Source organism: Marmota marmota, unplaced genomic scaffold (assembly GCF_001458135.2).
Source record: "Marmota marmota marmota unplaced genomic scaffold, marMar, whole genome shotgun sequence".
Lineage (NCBI taxonomy): Eukaryota > Metazoa > Chordata > Mammalia > Rodentia > Sciuridae > Marmota > Marmota marmota.
Window position 1 is genome coordinate 19,810,203 of NW_025999960.1, and position 17,532 is coordinate 19,827,734.

A 17,532-nucleotide genomic window follows, 5' to 3' on the forward strand; every position below is an offset into this window, starting at 1 on the left:
TTTTTTTTTTTTTTTTTTTTTTTTTTTTGGTAATGGGACATTCTGATTTGGGGAGGCAATTCTGGGAATGAGACTATTTAATTTACCTGTTGTTGCCACAGAAGTTGGCTGTGCCCCAGACAAATGGGGTGCTAGTCTGTTCCCACAAATCTGCCAAAGGAAGCAAAACATAGTCTGTAGTTCTACTTGAGAAGATATCAGTTCATGCTAGTTGTGTTTGTAAGATGGGAAATAATACACCTAAGTTTGGAAATGCAAGTAAAAATTGATCAAGTACACTGCCGAAGTGACACAGAAGCAGGAATTTAATTGAAGGATATAAACACAAGCAACATAAATAATAATAAACGTGCCTAGTAACAATCAAACACAGATGGTACAACACAATTTATGGAAAAAAGCAGATGTAAAGGAGTGCTTTTTCCAATCAAGAGGGATAGGCTGTTCTACATTGTCTGCACAGGGATACAAATGTGCTCATTTTGGGGCCCAATAAAAATAATAAGGCATTCTGAACAACATGGTATGTTCATAAAAAGGGAAAATCTTCCTTCTGTCTTAAGCAAATGACTTGGGATTTAGACATGGTGAAGAGAAAGATGTAGAGGCACTTTACCTTTATCCCAGTCTTCATCACAAGGAGGGCACTGCCATGTGCTCTCAGTCAGAGTCTCTTGTCCAAGGTTCCGGGTTTGGTTAACTGCAAGACAAGAGAGATCTGACATAAGAAGGGGACAGTGCCAAGTTATCATATTTAAAGGTTGTAGGGGAGCCTAATGGGTCTTTGTTTCTAAAAAATGGATAGTATAAAAACTAAAAAGGGGTCTTATCTCTTTGCTGACAGAAGACAAGAAAGAGAAGCAGAAACAAAGATATTTACCATATTTAAGACAACAAAAGGATTTTATTTTTAGATGGTTCATTAGTAAAGTGAATCAGACTATTCGGAAGAGAAAGGAGTATGACACATCAGAAACTGACAATCTATTGCTACTCTAAGATAAAAATCTCAAAGGCAGAAAAATATTTTTCTTTTAAAATGAAGACAGAAAAAAATTAAGCTGACAATGTAGCATAATACAGATCTTCAGGGGCTAACCTCTAGTACTGAAATAATTTAGCTAGTCAGGCTTACCCACATCCTGCTCAATACAACTCTTGTCATCACAACTTGAGATATGATGACTGATTTCAGCCCGAGGAACCTGGTGGCGAGCATTGAAGGGACAAGTAGCCAATTTGTTTGCGACATCAGGATGATTCTGTGGAACCAAATTGAGGGATTTGTCAGTTCTTTGGAAATCTTAAAGTCTAAGGGGAGTAGCTTAATTCTATAAATGGCTCCCTTAAAATTCCTCAATAAACTTACAGTTTAACTATAGTAGCCAAACTCAGAATAGAAAATTAATTTTTTTCGGGGGGGTACTGGGGATTGAACTCAGGGGCACTCAACCACTGAGCCACATCCCCAGCCCTTTTTTTTGTATTTTATTTAGAGACAGGGTCTCACTGAGTTACTTAGTGTCTTGCTTTTGCTGAGGCTGGCTTTGAACTCTCAATCCTCCTGCCTCAGCCTCCCGAGCTGCTGGGATTACAGGCGTGAGCCACCACGTCCAGCCAGAGTAGAAAATTAAGAGGGAATTATTTATCATTCGCATAGATCATATAGTCATTATATCAAAATGAAAAGATAAGCTTGTTAAGATTGTAGACTGACAATACAGATACTGGAATTCAAGTGGCTAACATAGAGCTACATAGTAAATTTGAACCATATCTTTTTCTCTGTTTCTGAAAGTTGCAAGATTCAGTTAGTGTAGTTGTAATGGTACCACTCTCTGGATGTCTTTGCAAGCTGACATTCAGGATGAATAGTAACACTGAAACTCAGTCTGCAATGCAGTAGTGCCCTGCTATTGCAGTCCAATAAGTGCTAGAAAATAGCTGTTGTAAGAGAGCTGCAGAAGAGACAAACCAATGATTTTTCAGATTAACATAGAGACACTTATTTAAAGCAATGATGCCTGAAATGAGGCTTTGAACAATTTAACCTTTATTTTGGCTATTTCACAAAAGAAAAACCCAAATGACAGAGACTACTTTGCTAACCAAGTTTCTTGCCTTAAACCTAAATAAAGGGTTTAATGTCATTCAAATCCTATGGCAAATATTCCAGCAATTAAGAAATTTATTTATTAGGAAAAGGAAAAAATATGTCACTAATAAAACTCAAAGTAAAAATAATGTAAAGCAGGGAAAAGGTTGAAAAACATTCTAAGAAACTTTTGAGGGAAGAAATCTCCATCAATTTCATAAGAGATATCAGAAATTCAATGCAAAGGTTTTGTGGCTAAAGATTAAGGACATTAAAAGACAGCAATTATAACAGTATCTTTATACCACTTGGCTCCCCTTCCCAATCTTTATCCTTGAGAAATATCTGAGAGCCTGGGTGTGGGTGTGTGTGGTGGTGGAATTATAGTAGCAAATGCTAATCCATATTGTTCACGTTTAACTTTAAGGGATCCTTGCTCTACAGATTAAAAATATGGTAGAGCAATGATCAAAAAAAGGCATTTTATTTTAGAGATAATAAAAATAAAATAAACACTTTTTCCCCCTCTTTTTTGGTGGTGGGAATCAAACCCAGTGCTTTTAAGCATCCTAGTCACACTCTACTACCGAGCTATATTTTTAGCTAAGAGAAACATTTTTTTTAAAGGATGTTAAGTCTGAACTGTATGCAGTTTGGATTAAATACTAAAATTTTTTCCAAACATAAATGCCTGCATAATTTTGGTCTCTGTATCTGACATTTGCATTCTAACAACCCTGTCAAAGTGCCTATTAATATAGCATTAAAGTAGTTTATATCAGCTAAGTAAATAAAAGAGTGACTAGAGAGAAAAATCCTAAATTTTCTTTTTAAAAAAGATGATGAAACTTGAANTATTTTAAAAGGCCAAGCTTTTGTAAGCAGCAAATAGTTTTAGCATAAATGTTTTAATCAAATGCCAGAATTGTTTTGGGACTCTACCTCTGTGTTAAACACCAGCATTTATAGAAAGGAGTTTGTTTATTTCTTGGGGTGCATAATTTTTTACTTGTTTTTTTTTTCTTCCCCCTAACTAGTGACAAAGCATCTCTGGAATTTTCATATCCTTTTTAAACAAAAGAAACACTAATTTTTGCTAGCAATGAATCTTATAAATTTGATGTATTCATCATCTTGATACGAATCAAATGCTATAATCACTTCTTTCCAATTTTGTTTAGAAATTTTAGAGCAGTTGAATAGCTAGAGACTAGCCCAAGAAAATACTATTCCTAAAAACAGATGTTTCTTCAAGTTTCATCATCTTTTTTAAAAAGAAAATTTAGGATTTTTCTCTCTAGTCACTCTTTTATTTACTTAGCTGATATAAACTACTTTAATGCTATATTAATAGGCACTTTGACAGGGTTGTTAGAATGCAAATGTCAGATACAGAGACCAAAATTATGCAGGCATTTATGTTTGGAAAAAATTTTAGTATTTAATCCAAACTGCATACAGTTCAGACTTAACATCCTTTAAAAAAAATGTTTCTCTTAGTAGGAATATAGCTCAGCGGTGCAGCGCTCCTGGGTTCAATCCCCAGTACTGCAACAAAATAAAATAAAACTTTCAATTTAAAAAAAGGGTGCCTAAACAAAGATGAAAATGTAACTTTGAGAAAATTTTGGTATCATTAAGTCTTTTTTTTCTACTTTTTTCCCCCTCTCCCATTCCCCATCCATTTTTTCTCTCAAGGTTAATAACTTTCTAAAGGCGGTGTGACAGGGGACAGCCTTTTCCATAATATATCCTCTCCCTGACTGCTACAGTGCTGAGTTCAGTGTCTCTTACTTATGGAAGCCAGACTTCCCAGGAAGGAGTGACAAGAGTAGATGCCCCTCCATAAGCCTCCCCATCACTGCCTCTGTCTGTCGGACTGGCTGAGTAAGACTATTAATAAAGGGACTGCAGAAACGGTTTAACTCCATGACTGTATCCTTTGAAAAACACCAAAGTTGCTTGAGGGGACAGGATTTCTCTAGTAGTCTCCCTCACCTCATAGTGTTTTCCCGGGACTTGGGCTTTCTCTGGGCTGGAAGTGGCTAAGAAGGAAGAATTTGGGGTCATGGAAGAAGAGTGAGGAGGAGCAAAAAGGGAGATGGAGGGGAAGGAAAATGAAACTGACTTCAGCCAGGGCAGGGAGTAAAGAAAAGGAGGCACAAGGAAAGCCCAACCTTGATGTCTCTCTGTTTCATCTAAAGAAAAGGTTTCAGACGGGTTTGCCTCCGATGAACCTGTAAGGGGAGTCAAAAATGTGGGGGACCAAGGAAATGGGACCCTGTAGATGCAGGAGGCTGAAGGTGGAGTCTTGAGGAGGAAGATGTGGTGCAAGACCCAAGCCCTCCCCCATTACTGGATAAGTCCAGTGGAACCAGCAATTGTAGGGTATAAGGTCTCAGCTCATATTTGATTGAATATTGTTTTCAATGCTGGTTATCTTTACTACAAAAAAAAAAAAAAAAAAGAAGTTAAGCGGGTACAGTGTCACATGTCTGTAATATTAGCAACACCAAAGGCTGAGGCAGGACAGCAAGTTTGAGGCCAGATTTGGCAATTTAAGGACACCCTCAGGAACTTGGCAAGACCCTGCTTCAAACTAAAAAATAAAAAGGGTTGGGGATATCGCTCAGTAAAGTGCCCCTGGGTCCAATCCTTAGTAGCCACCCCCGCCAAAAAAAAAAAAATAAAAAAAAAAAAAATTAAATCATCTTTTCCTGTTCTTTTTCTTTCAGAACTGGGGATTGAACCCAGGGCCTTATGCACACCAGGCAAACACTGTACCACTGAGATACATCCCTCTTTTCTTTTCCTAAAAGTGCTAATTAAGGATCATTTCTATTCTTTAGTCAGTCCAACCAGAATTTCCCAACCAGTGTGCTAAAGTTGGAATGGATTGCTCATGTGCCAATATAATATAATTTGCACTTGCAAATCCCACCATTCACCAATCCAAATGGTTGGGGCTGGTTAATTCCCTACATTAACATTGTAGTATCCCATGAACAAAGTTAGTAAGCACTGCTCTATGTAAACCTGAAAAATATTAGTGGATAGGTTTTTTTTTCCCCATCTGTCTACTTTAATTTACCTTTTTTTTTTTTTTTTGATCCTAAATCCTTGTACATGCTAGACAAGCACTCTACCACTGAGCTACATTCCCAGACTCCCTCTTAAACCTTTTTTATGTTGAGACAGGTCTCACTAAGATTCCTGTGCTGGCCTTGAACTTGTAATCCTCCTGCCTTGGCCTCTGGAGAACTGGGGTTACAGGCATGTGCATTCTTTTAATTTTCCCCATAAGTACTTCCTGGTGTTGGTTACTTTAGTTGCCTCTCAAATGAAACCATTCCTTTATCAGACTGGTGATTTTACTTTATATATTTTGGAACATGGATGAGAAAGAATACAAAAGAATAATCTAGTGACTGCCCAATTGGCCAGATAACAAATAGACGATCTCCAAAAAAACAGAACCACCTGAGGCTAAGACAATTGTAGAGATATAGAACTGCTCTATGAAAGAAAGCTTCTAACATATCTACCTTTAAAACTGTCTTCAGCATACTTATAATCCCAGTGACTTGGTAGGCTGAGATAGGATCCCAAGTCAGCTTTAGCAATTTAGCAAGACCCTCAGCAGCTTAATGAGAACCTGTCTCAAAATTAAAAATAAAAAGAACTGGGGATACAGCTCAGTGTAAATGCCCCTGGGTTTAATCCTCAGAATCAAAAACAAACAAAACCCCCAAAATGTCAACATCTCTCCTGTCCTGCCTTTATGGTATACAAGATGCCCAGGATGAGCCCCAAATATTAACAAGCATGGCTAAGGAAGGGAAATTAAATGGTTAAGCACATTCTGAGGACAAGAGGCAACCCTCTTGCCACCCCTGAAGATAATGATAAAAGTAAAATAAGATAAACAATTCACAGGTGATAAGAAGCTTATAAACCAGGAGACTGCAATGAAAATCAGGAGCCAATAGGGAATTGAAACAGACAGTTTCACTGGAAGAGTGGTAAACATGGAATAAATTGCTAACCATGATGGTGATGCAAATGAGCCAGAAAGGTGACTTGAAGGACAGAATGAATAGGAAGAAAAAGTCTTAGAGGACAGGCAAGCTTATTATGCCAACCAGGCTCTTCTTGACCAGCAATCTTCTCAAATTTTGAAGCTTTAAGACACCCAGAAAGCATTTACAGATGAAATTCTTATTAGTTTCCCTTCATTTAATCTGTTTCATCACTAGTAAATGTTAGGCCATGTCAGCAACTGACAGACTGGACGTACCTTATGATTCATACACATCATACTGACTATACAGTGGCATATGTCAGATAATGAGAGCTTCCTACCATAATGCTTTACTTCTTGGTTTTGAGTAATTGCAGTCATTTCTAATCTGATTTTCTAGATTTAAATGTATTTTTAATTAAAACAATTACAACTGTGATAAAGTATAAAATTTACCACTTTTATATATATATATATTTTTTTAGTGCTGGGGATCAAACCCAGAGCTTCATACATGCTAGGCAAGCACTCTACACTGAGCCACATCTCCCATACCCCATTTAAATAATTTTAACGCATATTCTTCAGCAGTATTAAGTATATTCACACTGTTATGCAACCAACCTCCAAAACTTTTATCATCTGGCAAAACTGAAACTGTCCATTAAATATCAACTCTCCATTTTCTACTCTCCCAAGCCATTAGAATCATTCTAATTTTTAAAAATGAGTCTACTTTAGATACATAATTGAAATCATACAGTGTTTGCCTTTCTTTGACTGGCTTATGTCATTTAGCATAATACTCATAAGGTTCATCCAAGTTATAGCATGTGACAGGATTTCCTGTATCTTCTGAGATTAGCTTTTCTATTCTTTTTACTTAATGTTTCTTGGAGCTATTCCTGTGTCAGTACATATAAGGACCATTTCATTGCTTCATATGAATATACTAGATTCTTAATCAGTTCCCTTACTGGGCATTTAAGTTTCCAGTTTTTTACTACTATATACAATACTATGATTAATAATCTAGCATATGCTTCTTTGTGCATTTTATGAATATTTCTTTGGGCAGATACCTAAGAGTGCTGAACTGAAGTGAATGTACATTTAAAGTTCTTAACAAATACTATTAAACTACTCTGCAACAATTTTTTCTGGCTTCCCAAAAATATAACTTGCTTTGGAAAACAAAGTGGGTCCTGTTGACAAGCTTCCCCCCCCAAAGCAGAGACTCAGCTGTTACTCAAAATTAATTAAGGTTTAGAACTCATGGTGAGAAATTGAGGAAACTTCATGGGAATATGAAATTAGGCATGACAAAAGTATCACTGAGGTATAATCCAAGAATAGAACCTGAAGATCTTCGGGACTCTATCAGATTAAGATAAATGTTTCAGGTAAATTTGGGAAAGAGGTCAGCATTTCTGATGCAGCATTTCTCAAACTTTAGCAACATTCCCAGGTGTTAAATCACTTAAGAACTGTGTTAACATGTAGATTCTGATTCAGTAGGTCTGGGATGGGACCTGAGATTTTATATTTCCAACAAGTTCATAGATGAATTTTTTTTGTTAAAAAAATTATGCATAAAAAAGGAAGAACTCAGAGACCAAAAAGGGAGAGGTTGCTTTATAACTTAATATGTTGAGTAGAAAGCACCCAAGAGTAAATACATATACCACACACAAATTTCACTTTGCTTATGTGTGTGGACAAGCCCCATAAATATTACATTTTAAGTAAAAACATTTTAAGAAAAATAAAGAAGGTGGGGAGAATCCTAAAGAAAATCAAAAAGAATCAGCCTTCTAGATCAATGATTTTCAAAGTGTAGTCCTCAGATCAGCAGCATCAGCATCACCTGAAAACTTCTCAGAAATGCACATTTTTGCTGGGTGCAGTGGTACATGACTAATGCTTTCTACCTGGGAGGCTGAGGAAGAAGGATGAAAGTTTGAGGCCATCCTGAGCAATTTAGTAAGATCCTGTCTCAGAATAAAATAAAAGGGCAGGGAATGTGCTTAGTGGGAGAGCTGTTCACCTTGTAAGAGAGCCCCCATATTCAATCCCCGGTACCACTAAGTAAATAAAGAAGTCCAATGGAGATTTTTATTACCAAAATATAGAAACTACAAAGAAATAGTCTTTACTAAACTGGGCATGGTGGCACCTGCCTGTACTCCCAGCAACTTGGGAGGTTAAGGTAAGAGGACGGCAAGTTCCAGGACAGCTTTGGCAATTTAGTGAGGAACTGTCTCAAAATGAAAAAAATAGCTGAGGGTGTAGCTCAGTGGCAGAGCACCCCTGGGTTTAAGAGAGAGAGAGAGAGAGAGAGAGAGAGAGATAGATATAGAGATAGACATAAGACTCCTTCCCAGGATTTTTTTATCTTAAAAACTCAAACGCAGGCTGGGGTTGTGGCTCAGTGGTAGAGTGCTGACCTAGCACACATGAGGCACTGGGTTCAAACCTCAGCATCACATTAAAAAATGAAATAAAGGTATTGTGTTCACCTACAACTAAAAAATAAATATTAAAAAAAACTCAATGCACATCAATTTTTTTTTTTGAGCTGTGGATCGAACCCGGGCCTTGTGCAAGCAAGGCAAGCATTCTACCAACTGAGCTATATCCCCAGTCCCACACATCAATTGTATTATGCATACTATATTACTTCTCAAAATAGAAAAACAGAGGTTACTATCCCTGTATCATAAATAAAAAAGGCAACCCACATTTTGAGTTAATAAGTCTAATTTAATAAAAATACTACTTATAATAGAATACATGCTTAGCACGTGCTGGGACTTAGGGTCAATTCCTAGTACCAAAGAACAAAAAACAACAAAAAATTAAAAAGTAGTTTAACACAGACTTTTTTCTCCCTTGAAGTGCTGGGAAGTGCTCTACCACTGAGCTACATCTCCAGCCCTTTTTACTTTTTATTCTGAGATAAGGTCTCATTAAGTTGCTGGGGCTGGCCTTGAACTTTTCACTCCTCCTGCTTTAGCTTTTCAGGTCACTGGCATTATAGGCCTGCATCACTGCACCTGGCAACACAGGTGTCTGCCTTTTCAAAGCTCTATGACTTCTTATACATCTTTTAAGTAATTAAGTTTCAAGTGCCTCATTTAAATTTTGGGCACCTCTCTGTATTTACCACACAGACCTTTCCACACCAGCAGTTCAGGAAGAACTTTGAATTTTTCACAACACAATAAAAGCCTAGTTAAGACATAAACTACATGTAAATGATTTAACTTATTTTCTAAAAGCAACAGTAAGTACATACTGTAAGTGTCTTCCATGCTGAAAACGAAGGAGCTGAATCCAAGTGCTACAGGGGAAAAAGCAAGGTTCAAAGAATTAGAAATGAAATGTACCGAAAAGTAACCCTAAGAAGTAGAGTTACTTCTGGAATTGAAGCTACATAAATCCAGGAAACAAAATCTTTAGTGCATACCCTCCTGCCCCCAATTTTTTCCTCTGTAAAGCATTCTTTACTCCTTTGAAACATTTTAACATTATTGCTCAATTAATATTCTTGGAATAAATTTTAGGGTCCACCAATAGTTAAGAAAAACCAAATATGACTACTAATATGAACTCTATTAAGGTGACAAGATATCCGTGTATTTTAAGTGCTGTTACCCAGCCTGTCACTATTCACCTGCTATTTGGGTTTGATGTTATTTAACAATAGAGGGGGTGAATCGAGGCTATAAGACTACTCTTAAACTTCTGGATAGGGTACAGTTTTAAAAGCTCTCTTCCAAAATTCTTAAAAATTACAGGATGGGAAGGCTACTACTCTTGCCCTTCTTTGGAATATGGGAATGCTGGATGTCTATGTCAGACAGTGAACACCTAACTGATCCAAACCCTCAGAGACATTCTAATTTACCATATTCACGACTTAAACATAATTAGAAGTGCCACCCTGATAGTCCCCCTTTTTAGTGCTACTTCAATTTTACACCCCCAAAACTACTGTGCTAATATGACAAGACTTATGCTGGGCGTGCTGGCCCACATCTGTAATCCCAGCAGCTCAGGAGGCTGAGGCAGGAAGATTGCAAATTTAAAGCCAGCCTCAGCAACTTAGTGAAACCCTGTTTCTAAATAAAATATAAAAAGGGTTTGGGATGTGGCTCAGTGGTTAAGCACTCATGGGTTCAATCCCCAGTACCAAAAAAAAAAAAAAAAAAAAAAAAAAGTTGTTGATTTAAGCCTCTCCAGTTAACAGCATTCCCTCTATTCACTGAGGGAAAACTTTTGAATATTAGGACTTAAGAACTGTCTATGTTACAGTTAATACAGTTATAAGACAACAAACCTAACAGAAATGTAAAAGGTTAAGAGAAATGGTTTTGTAGTTTGGATCCTTATTTACTAAAGTTCTCTTCTACTGAACATGTGATTAAATAAACTTCATGAGAAAAAAACTATTTTTTAATATAAAAGAACCCCCATAGGAAACTTCTGAAAATTGGTTACATTTACAGCTGTTGTCTCTAGGCAAGCTCTCCTTTGGCCTCTCATACAATTCCACACCCCTTCCCCTCATTCTATGACATAAGCAACATTAGAACCCAGGTTAGGAAATACAAGTGATGGGGCAGAGCCTCACTTGTTAATAACAATCATTAGTGAAACTATCTTAAAAATATTTTTCCTGTTTGGATTAAGAAATCCTGACCTTTTTGGACACGTTTTACTTATATACAGTTACTTCATACCTTTTCACTAAAAATAAAAGGTTTGGGAGGATAAATCAAGAGTTGTTTCTTGATTTCAAAGAATAAAAAGGAGGGATGAATGCCAGATTCAATGACTTGTGGAAAGCCAATCTATTCCTTCCCAGAGAAAAGACTAAGGGCAATGAAATTCACAGCATCACCATTCAGCTGTGTCCCTTTAAGTATCTTCCACATCCAACTGTTGACAGGTGACTCTTTCCCTTCTCCTTAGCACTAGACCTGCGGTGGATTAGACACACTATGTGAAGCAGTTAAGTCTGGGAACTGGATCTACAGGGAAGCTACTGTTCAAATTTCTAACACAGAGGCCTCAGTAAAATAATTTTTCCTCCTTCAAAAAACAACCACCACCACAAAACCAAAAGCTGAACAGGGTTAAGCCGTGGGACTAAATACGAGAAGGCGGGGAAGAAGATTAACCTAAAAGAAGGGAGGAAAAGGTGGTAGGGAGGCCCTCGAGTGGACGATGGAGCGGAACCAGCCGAAAAATCAACAGAGCTGCGTTCAGAGTCCCAGGGCTGAAAGCTACTAGCGGAAAAGGGGAAAGAGAAGGTGTTAGATGGGGGAGCTATCCCAGTACTTTAAAGGTAGAGCGTTTGGAGGAGCCAAACCAGCGAGGGAATGTCCTTCCTACCTCAATCGAGAGGTGCTCTCCCCACCGCCGCCTTCGTCCTAGAGCCACGCCCCAGTAACGCCCACTTCCGGTCCCTGACGCTAGGGCGTGGGGCCCCCACTTCCTGTGACTGGCGTTCTTGGCGCGCCGGGGCCAATGGGGTCTCCTACCCTTGCCCCTTCTCCGCCAGGGCTCAGCTGCTACTCTTTCCGACCCTCAGCACCTTCTTAGGCCCATCCTCCGCTGGCCTCCGGGTCGATAGTGGTTCTGCGTGGGTGGAGCTCCACCTTCCTTGCCTAGTCTTTGTGGCGGCCATCTTGGGCCTTTGAGGGAATGGGACTGGGTAGATGTGGGAAGCTGTTTGGAAGGAAACCTTGTTTGTGGAAAGTGTTTAGATATATGATTAATGTTTTGAGGGGAAGAAAGAGCAATTATAAAGGGCATAGGCAGAGCAGGCAATTACCAAGGGCAGGAATTTTTTTGTCTGCTTAGTGCATGATGTAGAATTTCAAAATTCAAAGGGCAACAATATCAGAGAATGGTAGGTAGGTAATGGATGTGTTTCGAGGGTTAAAGGGATTTTTAGGTTGCTGAGGACAAGTGGGTCAGAAAGTTAAAACCTGATGAAAAACCAAATATATTGTGAGCCTTTGTTCTGCAGTTTTTAAAATTTTCTCTTTCTTTTCCTTTTTCTCTTTCTTTCCTCTCCCATACAGAGAATTGAACCTAGCATCTTGCATATACATGTTAGGCAAGTGCTAGTAATATATTTTTTAAAAACCAAGTTGTAAAAAATGTTTTTGTACTGTCCAAAATGTAAGATGCAGTGTGGGTGCTAAACTATTGGTATTTCTGATACATTTCAGTGCGTTAGATTCTAAACATGAGTTGAGAGGACCTATTCTGACAGTAAAAACTATAGCTTTAATGAAAAGGATCTTGGAGTGGAACATATTATTTTTACATGAATAATTTGTAAACATAAATTATCAGGTCCCTTCCCACTCCAATTAGCAGTCCTTAGGTTGATGAGCATGTGCTTTTCATAGTCTTCAATTCAGATTAAACTCTTAAAAGATATAGGTGTTGATGGAAGACTGGGTTAAGCCATTCTTGTTGTGGGCTGGTGATCCTAATCATGTCTGCACATTAGAATCATCTGGGGAACTCTTAAAACATACCATGCCAAGTTCCATTCTCATTCCCTACCAATTAATCAGAAAGAGCCAGCCATAGTTATTTTTAAAAACCTACCCTGATGATTCTAATGTGCTGCCAGGACTGAGAACCACTGACCTAGGCACTGTTTTGAATTTATAAAAGCTCTTCTTTCACCTGGGTGGCCTGTATGATTCATAGGAAGGAGGAACAAGCTGTTAAAGTGCTTTTTCAAAGATAATTGCTAAGAATGAAAGCTTCATTGCAAGCTTAGCACAAAGCATTTTATAAGAGCTGCTGTTTTGGCAAGTCAGTTTCAGACTGTTAGGAAATAGTTTAAAAATATATACATATTTTTATTTTGTGGTACTGGGGATTGAACCCAGGGCTATGCCACCTCAGCCCTTTTTATTTTTATTTTTTTTATTTTGAGACAGGGTCTTGCTGAGTTGCCTAGGCCGGCCTCCAAAATGCAATCCTCCTGCCTGAGCTTTCTGAGTGGCTGGGATTATAGTCAAGCACAACTGCACTTGGATGGTTTAAAATAATTTTAATGAAACACCAGACCTCTGAATTTATCATGATGTCTTTGAACCATAATTAGCAGGCCAGAGTGATTTGAACCAAAATATGATTTTCCAGGCTTTAAATTGCAGTAATTTGGTGCAGTTGTTGCCATGTTACTACAATCCATAAATTATTTTCATTCAGTTACCTGCAGATTGAAATTTCTGAAGCAGAAAGAGCTAAAGGCATGAGAGGATAGATCCTGAACCTGAATCCAAAATCAGGCTTCACTGTGTTCAGTAATGTCTTGTCAGGGTGACAACTGATAAAGATGTCCCATTTAGCACCAGTGAACAAGCTTAAGAATTTATAAACAAGAGCCAAACTGTCTTTTGGTGGTGATTTTGATATAAAAATGCACCACACATTTGTTCTTTCTACTTTTAAATGCTTTGTACATTCCTTTTCAATAGAAACATTCTACTTTATCTGAGATCCCTGCTGAGCTTTCTTTCATACTGGTCTTCAGTCAGGTTGATCATACTTGGAAAGGAAAAAAACAATGAGACCAAGAAACTTATACAAGCTTCATTCTAGGAGCTAGTAAGACTTAATACCCCCCAAATAGAATCTAACTCTTGTTGGTTCTACCTGTGTGTATACTAGATTTATCTCTAAATAATATATTTTTAAAATTAATAATTATAATTTAAAAATAAAGTCTATGGGCTAATAAGTGAGAAGATCTGTATTTTGGTCATTGAATGTCTTTGTGAGAAGAATTTTTCCAGTTCTTAAGACTGAAGGAATTCCAATAGTCTTTGAGAGTCTACAGAAGTTTTCACTATTTCAGAAACCTAATAAAACTTAAACACTTGGAACATTATGACAGTTCCTCAAAAAATTGAAAAGAGAATTACCACATGATCCAGCAATACCACTTCTGGATATATATCTTAAGGAAATGATATCAGTGTACAAAAGAGATATTTGCATACTTGTTTTTGTTGTGACACTATTCACAATAGCCAAGATATGTTATCAACATAGGTATCCATCAACTGATGAATGGCTAAAGAAAAAAATGCAGTGGAGAATTATGATTCAACTATAAAGAAGAATGAAATCCTGCCATTTGCAGGAAAATAGATGGAACTGGAAGATATCATGTTAAGCACAATAAGCCAGATACAGAAAGACAAATATTGTATGTTGTTTCTCGTATGTGTAAACTAAACGACAACAACAAACTGTAAAAGATGACATGAAAATGGAAGAGAGACTATTATGGTCTAGAAAGGGAGTGAGGGGAAAAGATAGGGAACATGATCAAAGCTTGATATATGCATGCATGGAAATACATACAGTGAAACCCATTAATTTGTACAATTAATATGAGTTAATAATCATAAAAATTAGCTTTTCCAGCAGCCAGAGGAGGCTGAGACAGGAAGATTGTGAGTTCGAAGCCAGCCTCAGTGAGGCACTAAGCAACTCAGTGAGACCCTGTCTCTAAATAAAATACAAAAAAGGGCTGGGGATTTGGCTCAGTGATTAAGTGCCCTGAGTTCAATCCCAGGTACCCCCCCCCCAAAAAAATCAACTTTTGCTCATCAGAAAACTGAAATATTATCCAGGTATGGTGGCATATACCTGTAATCCCAGCTACTTGGGAGACTGAAGCAGGAGGATTATACATTTTTAGGTCAACCTTAGCAACGTTTCAAGACCCTAATTCAAAATAAAACTTAAAAAAGGGATGGGGTTTTAGGTCAGTGGTAGAGTACCTCCCTAGCACGTGTGAGGCCTTGGGTTCAATCCTCAGTATAACCGCCCCCTCAAGACTAAATTATTCTATTTCTTTGTTTCTGGCTTGAATTTTATCAACTAAGTCTTGATTTTCTCATCTAATTATGATTTCTGATTGGTAGTTAAGTGTATAATTCCAAGTAGACATTTGTAAAATCTTTGAAAACAAGGGATTATGTGGGGATGTAATAGGTGTTATTGGTGAGGATAGATTTGGAAATATTGCTTTAGAGGAAAATAAAAAGTTTGGATTGGTTATAACTGTTCAGGCAAAGTAGCAGGAAAGGTAGTGGAAGCTGATGAAAATTATAGTTCTAAAATTCCAATACTGCTCTTTGTCAGATCTGTTATTTTAAGGAACGTCAAATATTTAAATACAGGTTCATTTTCTCTCTGAAACTATCTTCTAAACTCTACTTGGGAGTCCTTACATTGTTTTTTTTTTTTTTTTGTAACATCTTTCTACCCTCCTCCCTCCCCTTGCCTTGTGCTGGTGGTTCTCAAAGTATGGTTCACAGTCCAGCAATATCAGCATCACTTGGGGACTTGAGGGAATGAAAATTCTTGCATATTATGGCAGATCTACTGAATCAGAAACTGGGGAACAAGATGCCCTTCAATCTGGGTTTGGATTTCCAGTAGAGTTTGAGAACAATTGCCTTACAGTGTAGTTGTTGATGTTGTTCCCTCATAGTAGACCTTGTTCCCTCATAGTAGTTCTTTTTTTTTTTTTTTAATTGAGGTGCGATGACAAATAAATTCTCTATATTTAATTGTACAACATGGTGTTTTGATATAAATACACCTTATTCAATTATTCCCATAATCAAGCTAATTAACAAAACTACCATGGAACATAGTTACCTTTCTTTGGGTGTGGTGAGAATACTTGGAATCTATGCAGCAAATTCAGGCATACAGTACATTGCTGAATAGTAGATCTCTAGAACTTACTGATCTCCTAACTGAATACTTGTAGGTTGTGACCAAGTATTCCCCATTTCCCCTATGCTATTATACTTCAAACAGTGTTGCAAATACAGTAGACACTTATTTGACTTGTGAACACAGGTATATTTTATCTGGAGCTGCAGTAAATGTAAGATATCACGTATCTTGTAAGAGAGTATGTGGAAAGAAGAGACTGAAATATTTTTTTCTATCCTTATACTATAGGTGCATGGAAAGCCTGCACACAAAAGACCATAAAGTTTATATCAATCATAGGAGAGAGAAGGATGTGGAACCAATGGGATATGTTTTGGTACATATCTAGGACATGAGTAATGGGCCTTTGCAATGTTTCATCCCACAGTTCACAGTGTGAATGGACGAGTGAAAAACATTGAAACTTGATTTTAGGGAAGAAACTTTATAGCTGGAAAATCATATTACTATTCCATGAACATAACTTGCCTTAATAGGACTTTTTGGAAAAGAGAAACTGGTTACCAAGATATTTAAAATGTTGATTTATTCTGATAGAAAATATTTAGCCTGAGTATCAAGTCTCTTTGTACCTCATCATGTCTATATAGATTCTTCACATTCAGTGACTTTGTTTGTGGGCACATAGTACATAGTCAAGATCATGTCTATCCTGGCGGGGTGGCTATATCAGTGGCTCAGAATTAGAGTCCCCTGGGTTCAATCCCCAGCCCAACAATAACAAAAAAGTATCATAAAAATTTTATAATTCAATAATAATAAGACATGACAAAAGGTTACATGGAGACAGAGCTACCTGTTATGGAAGTGTGTGGGAATATTTAGGACTTTGGGGGAACCTAGAGAGGCTTTGAGGCAATTACTTTTAAACTTTACTTTTCTCTCCATAAGTTTGTTTATTCATTCATTCATTAATTCATTCTGGTACTGGGGATTGAACTCCTGGATGCTTTACTACTGAGCTAGATCCTTAACACTCCCCTCCTGTTTTGCTCAGGTTGGCCTTGAACTTGCAATTCTCCTGCCTCAGCCTCTTCAGTGGCTGGGATTATAGGTATGTACACTGTGTCCAGCTCTTATTTGGATTTTCTTAAAGCTTTAGCCGATTGTTATATGAGAAGCCCAAAAATGATATTTTAGCTTCTGTTGTGCCTTCACCCAAGGACTCAAAACTTCTTAAAAAGTTTTAATAGGTATATGGCACCCATATTTTGAATGCCACAACTCCCTATTAAGTGATGTTTTCTCTCTTAAGAGTGGGGTGACTAATTGGTTTGTCTGGTTGTCCCAGGACAAATATTTGTAGAGCTCTTTCATGCTCCAAAGCATAAAAAATAAAAAAATAAAAAATTAAATAAAAATAAAAAGCATTCTGGGTTTAAAAGAAAATTTATATGGTGACCCTAATTAAGACTGGCCATTTAGGGGAAGATTTTGTATATTTGAAATATGATAAAGAAAGAATCTGGGACTGGGGATGTGGCTCAAGCGGTAGCGCGCTCGCCTGGCATGCTTGCGGCCCGGGTTCGGTCCTCAGCACCACATACAAACAAAGATGTTGTGTCCACCGAAAACTAAAAAATAAATATTAAAAAAATTCTCTCTCTAAAAAAAA

General features: G+C 37.4%; 1 protein-coding gene across 1 annotated transcript in view; it reads right to left on the minus strand.

Annotated features, from left to right (window-relative positions):
* Gtsf1 (gametocyte specific factor 1) overlaps positions 1-17,532 on the minus strand; it is a 31,985-nt gene that overhangs the window by 7,002 nt on the left and 7,451 nt on the right. Inside the window, exons 6-10 of the mRNA XM_048802454.1 lie at positions 11,517-11,596; positions 9,415-9,459; positions 1,136-1,262; positions 617-700; positions 87-150 (exon numbers count right to left, since the gene is read on the minus strand). Coding sequence (XP_048658411.1) covers positions 87-150; positions 617-700; positions 1,136-1,262; positions 9,415-9,459; positions 11,517-11,596 — 400 coding nt within the window. The remainder of the gene's footprint in view (positions 1-86; positions 151-616; positions 701-1,135; positions 1,263-9,414; positions 9,460-11,516; positions 11,597-17,532) is intronic.